Source organism: Oncorhynchus clarkii, chromosome 26, assembly GCF_045791955.1.
Source record: "Oncorhynchus clarkii lewisi isolate Uvic-CL-2024 chromosome 26, UVic_Ocla_1.0, whole genome shotgun sequence".
NCBI classification, from domain to species: domain Eukaryota; kingdom Metazoa; phylum Chordata; class Actinopteri; order Salmoniformes; family Salmonidae; genus Oncorhynchus; species Oncorhynchus clarkii.
Genome location: NC_092172.1, coordinates 41,164,647 through 41,169,646, shown reverse-complemented (window position 1 = coordinate 41,169,646; position 5,000 = coordinate 41,164,647). Strand labels below are relative to the sequence as shown.

Genomic DNA, 5,000 nt, shown 5'->3' with positions numbered 1-5,000 from the left:
AAAAGAGGAAAGTAGGAGAGACGAGGAGAGGAAGACGAGGAGAGACGTGGAGAGGAAGATCAGGAGAGGAAGACGAGGAGAGGAAGACGTGGAGAGGAAGACGTGGAGGAAGACGAGGAGAGGAAGACGAGGAGGAGAAGAAGACGAGGAGAAGAAGACGAGGAGAGGAAGACGAGGAGAGGAAGACGAGGAGAGGCGAGGAAGACGAGGAGAGGCGAGGAGAGGAAGACAAGGAGAAGAAGAGGAGAAGGAGAAGAAGACGAGGAGAGGAAGACGAGGAGAGGAAGACGAGGACAGGCAAGGAGAGGAAGACGAGGAGAAGAAGACGAGGAGAGAAAGACGAGGACAGGAAGACTACCCCGTAGACACCACGACACTGGCTTGTTCCTCACCAGTCAACATGTCATGATCAGTATCCATCTCCAAAGATGTGTCCAATAAACAAGTAGAATAATAGTAGTGATCATGTTCATTTGTCTGTTCTCTAGAATAGTTCCACAGTCTCTCCCTCCCTCCCTCTCTCCCTCCCTCCCTCCCTCCCTCCCTCCCTCCCTCCCTCCCTCCCTCCCTCCTCTCCTCTCACCATCCCTCCCTCCCTCTTCTCCTCTCACCATCTCTCCCTCCCTCCCTCCCACGATCCCTCCCTCCCTCCCTCCCTCCCTCCCTCGCTCCCTCCCTCGCTCCCTCCCTCCCTCCTCTCCTCTCACCATCCCTCCCTCCCTCTTCTCCTCTCACCATCCCTCCCTCCTCTCCTCTCACCATCCCTCCCTCTTCTCCTCTCACCATCCCTCCCTCCCTCCCTCCTCTCCTCTCACCATCCCTCCCTCCTCTCCTCTCACCATCCCTCCCTCCTCTCCTCATCCCTCCCTCCGCTCCTCTCACCATCCCTCCCTCCCTCCCTCTTCTCCTCTCACCATCCCTCCCTCCCTCCCTCCTCTCCTCTCACCATCCCTCCCTCCCTCCTCTCCTCTCACCATCCCTCCCTCCTCTCCTCATCCCTCCCTCCGCTCCTCTCACCATCCCTCCCTCTTCTCCTCTCACCATCGCTCCCTCCCTCCCTCCTCTCACCATCGCTCCCTCCCTCCCTCCCTACCTCCATCGCTCCCTCCCTCCCTCCCCTCCTCTCACCATCGCTCCCTCCCTCCCTCCCCTCCTCTCACCATCGCTCCCTCCCCTCCTCTCACCATCCCTCCCTCCCTCCCTCCTCTCACCATCCCTCCCTCCCTCCCTCCCTCCCTCCATCGCTCCCTCCCTCCTCTCACCATCCCTCCCTCCCTCCCTCCCTCCTCTCACCATCGCTCCCTCCCTCCCTCCCTCCTCTCACCATCGCTCCCTCCCTCCCTCCTCTCACCATCCCTCTCTCCCTCCCTCCCTCCTCTCACCATCACTCCCTCGAGACGTAGTCGATCTGACGTCCAACGAGCCTTTCCTCCGGTCCTTATGCTTACTGGACTGGATGTCTAGGGAGGGGAGAACACACACACACACAGTCCCACACGCACACACACACACACACACACACACACACACACACACACACACACACACACACACACACACACACACACACACACACACACACACACACACACACACACACACACACACACACACACGGGCACACACACACAGGCACACATTTGTTATACTATCCTTGTGGAGACCAAACAATTGATTCCCATTCAAAATCCTATTTTCCCTAACCCCTTAACCTAACTCCTAACCCTAAACCTAATCCCTAATTTAAACCCTAAACCTAACCACTAATTTAAACCCTAAACCTAACCACTAATTTAAACCCTAAATCTAATCCCTAATTTAAACCCTACACCTAATCCCTAATTTAAACCCTAAACCTAACCCCTAATTTAAACCCTAAACCTAACCCCTAATTTAAACCCTAAATCTAATCCCTAATTTAAACCCTAAACTGAATCCCTAATTTAAATCCTAAACCCTAATTTAAACCCTAAACCTAACCACTAAGCCTAAAATAGCCTTTTTCTTGGTGGGGACTGGAAAAATGTCCCAGTTGTCCGAATTGTCCTTGTTTTACTTCCTTGTGAAGACTTCTGACCCCCACAAGGGAAGTAAAACCAAAACACACAGGTCAACCTTCTAGTTACATGAGTGGTTGTCATGGGAGAGGAACACATCTGACACACAGGTCAACCTTCTAGTTACATGAGTGGTTGTCATGGGAGAAGAACACATCTGACACACAGGTCAACCTTCTAGTTACATGAGTGGTTGTCATGGGAGAGGAACACATCTGACACACATGACAACCAGCCAACTGGCAGGACAATAACACATACCCTACTGCCTCTGTTATACTACAAGGTTAGAGGTTTCCCCTTACCACTGATCTGGGATCAGGTTTCCCCTTACCACTGATCTGGGATCAGGTTTCCCCTTACCACTGATCTGGGATCAGGTTTCCCCTTACCACTGATCTGGGATCAGGTTTCCCCTTACCACTGATCTGGGATCAGGTTTCCTTATTACCACTGATCTGGGATCAGGTTTCCCCTTACCACTGATCTGGGATCAGGTTTCCCCTTACCACTGATCTGGGATCAGGTTTCCCCTTACCACTGATCTGGGATCAGGTTTCCCCTTACCACTGATCTGGGATCAGGTTTCCCCTTACCACTGATCTGGGATCAGGTTTCCCCTTACCACTGATCTGGGATCAGGTTTCCCCTTACCACTGATCTGGGATCAGGTTTCCCCTTACCACTGATCTGGGATCAGGTTTCCCCTTACCACTGATCTGGGATCAGGTTTCCTTATTACCACTGATCTGGGATCAGGTTTCCCCTTACCACTGATCTGGGATCAGGTTAGGGGTTTCCCCTTAGCACTGATCTGGGATCAGGTTATGGGTAGAGGTTTCCCCTTACCACTGATCTGGGATCAGGTTTCCTTATTACCACTGATCTGGGATCAGGTTTCCCCTTACCACTGATCTAGGATCAGGTTAGGGGTAAAGGTTTCCCCTTACCACTGATCTGGGATCAGGTTAGGGTTAGAGGTTTCCCCTTATCACTGATCTAGGATCAGGTTAGGGGTAGAGGTTTCCCCTTACCACTGATCTGGGATCAGTTTAGGGGTAGAGGTTTCCCATTTCCCAATCTTAACCTTAACCATTATGGGGGTGAACAAACAGCTGACCCTGTGTCAGTGGTAATTTCTTCTCCCATGCTTTCTCAAGGATAACATCAGTAACTGGTAGACACCGTCTAAACATGCATTAGATAATACTCCATTACTCTTCCTTAACTTTAGCTTGTATGCATTGTAGAAAAACATGAGAGAGTGGGAGAGAGAGAGAGGCAGAGAGTGTAGAGAGACAGAGACAGAGAAAGGGAGAGAGAGAGAGAGAGAGACAGAGAGAGAGAGAGAGAGAGACAGAGAGCGAGAGAGAGAAAGAGACAGAGAGCGAGAGAGAGAGACAGAGAGCGAGAGAGAGAGAGAGAGAGAGAGAGAGAGAGAGAGAGAGAGACAGAGAGAGAGAGAGAGAGAGACAGAGAGAGAGAGAGAGAGAGAGACAGAGAGCGAGAAAGAGACAGAGAGCGAGAGAGAGAGACAGAGAGCGAGAGAGAAACAGAGAGCGAGTGAGAGACAGAGCGAGAGACAGAGAGAGAGAGAGAGAGACAGACAGACAGAGAGAGAGAGAGACAGAGAGAGAGAGAGAGAGACAGAGAGAGAGAGAGAGAGACAGAGAGCGAGAGAGAGAGAGACAGAGAGCGAGAGAGAGACAGAGAGCGAGAGAGAGACAGAGAGCGAGAGAGACAGAGAGCGAGAGAGAGACAGAGAGCGAGAGAGAGACAGAGAGCGAGAGAGAGACAGAGAGCGAGAGAGAAAGACAGAGAGCGAGAGAGAAAGACAGAGAGAGAGAGAGACAGAGAGGCAGAGAGAGAGAAAGAGAGAGAGACAGAGAGAGAGAGAGAGAGAGAGAGAGAGAAAGAAAGAGACAGAGATAGAGATACAGAGAGAGAGAGAGAGAGAGAGAGAGAGAGAGAGAGAGAGAGAGAAAGAAAGAAAGAGATAGAGAGACAGAGAGAGAGAGAGAGAGAGACAGAGAGAGAGACAGAGAGAGAGAGAGAGAGAGAGAGAGAGAAAGAGACAGACAGAGAGAGACAGAGACATAGACAGAGAGAGAGACAGAGAGAGAGAGAGAGAGAGAGAGAGATATTATCATGGAATATCCAAGGCCTGAGGTCATCTGCCTTTGGCCTAAAGAGCAGAAACCCGGACTTCACCAAAGAAATCGGTAATACAGACATTGTCATCCTGCAAGAAACCTGGTATAGAGGAGACGGACCCACTGGTTGCCCTCTAGGTTACAGAGAGCTGGTAGTCCCATCCACCAAACTACCAGGTGTGAAACAGGGAAGGGACTCAGGGGGTATGCTAATTTGGTATAGAGCAGACCTAACTCACTCCATTAAATTAATCAAAACAGGAACATTTTACATTTGGCTAGAAATTCAAAAGGAAATTATCCTAACAGAGAAAAATGTCCTCCTGTGTGCTACCTATATCCCCCCACTAGAATCCCCATATTTTAATGAAGACAGCTTCTCCATCCTGGAGGGGGAAATCAATCATTTCCAGGCCCAGGGACATGTACTAGCCTGTGGCGACCTAAATGCCAGAACCGGACAAGAACCTGACACCCTAAGCACACAGGGGGACAAACACCTGCCTGGAGGTGACAGCATTCCCTCCCACATATGCCCCCCTAGGCACAACTATGACAACATAACCAACAAAAACGGGTCACAACTCCTGCAGCTCTGTCGCACGCTGGGTATGTACATAGTCAACGGTAGGCTTCGAGGGGACTCCTATGGTAGGTACACCTATAGCTCATCTCTTGGCAGTAGTACTGTAGACTACTTTATCACCGACCTCAACCCAGAGTCTCTCAGAGCGTTCACAGTCAGCCCACTGACACCCCTATCAGACCACAGCAAAATCACAGTCTACTT

At 50.9% G+C, this 5,000-nt stretch overlaps 1 protein-coding gene across 2 annotated transcripts in view; it reads right to left on the bottom strand.

The window, feature by feature from the left end:
* The window catches only part of LOC139384455 (high affinity cAMP-specific and IBMX-insensitive 3',5'-cyclic phosphodiesterase 8A-like), a 185,316-nt gene that overhangs the window by 32,084 nt on the left and 148,232 nt on the right, over positions 1-5,000 (bottom strand). For both annotated transcript variants that reach the window (XM_071129225.1, XM_071129226.1), the window contains exon 12: positions 1,383-1,460. In XM_071129225.1, the coding sequence (XP_070985326.1) occupies positions 1,383-1,460 (78 nt within the window). The remainder of the gene's footprint in view (positions 1-1,382; positions 1,461-5,000) is intronic.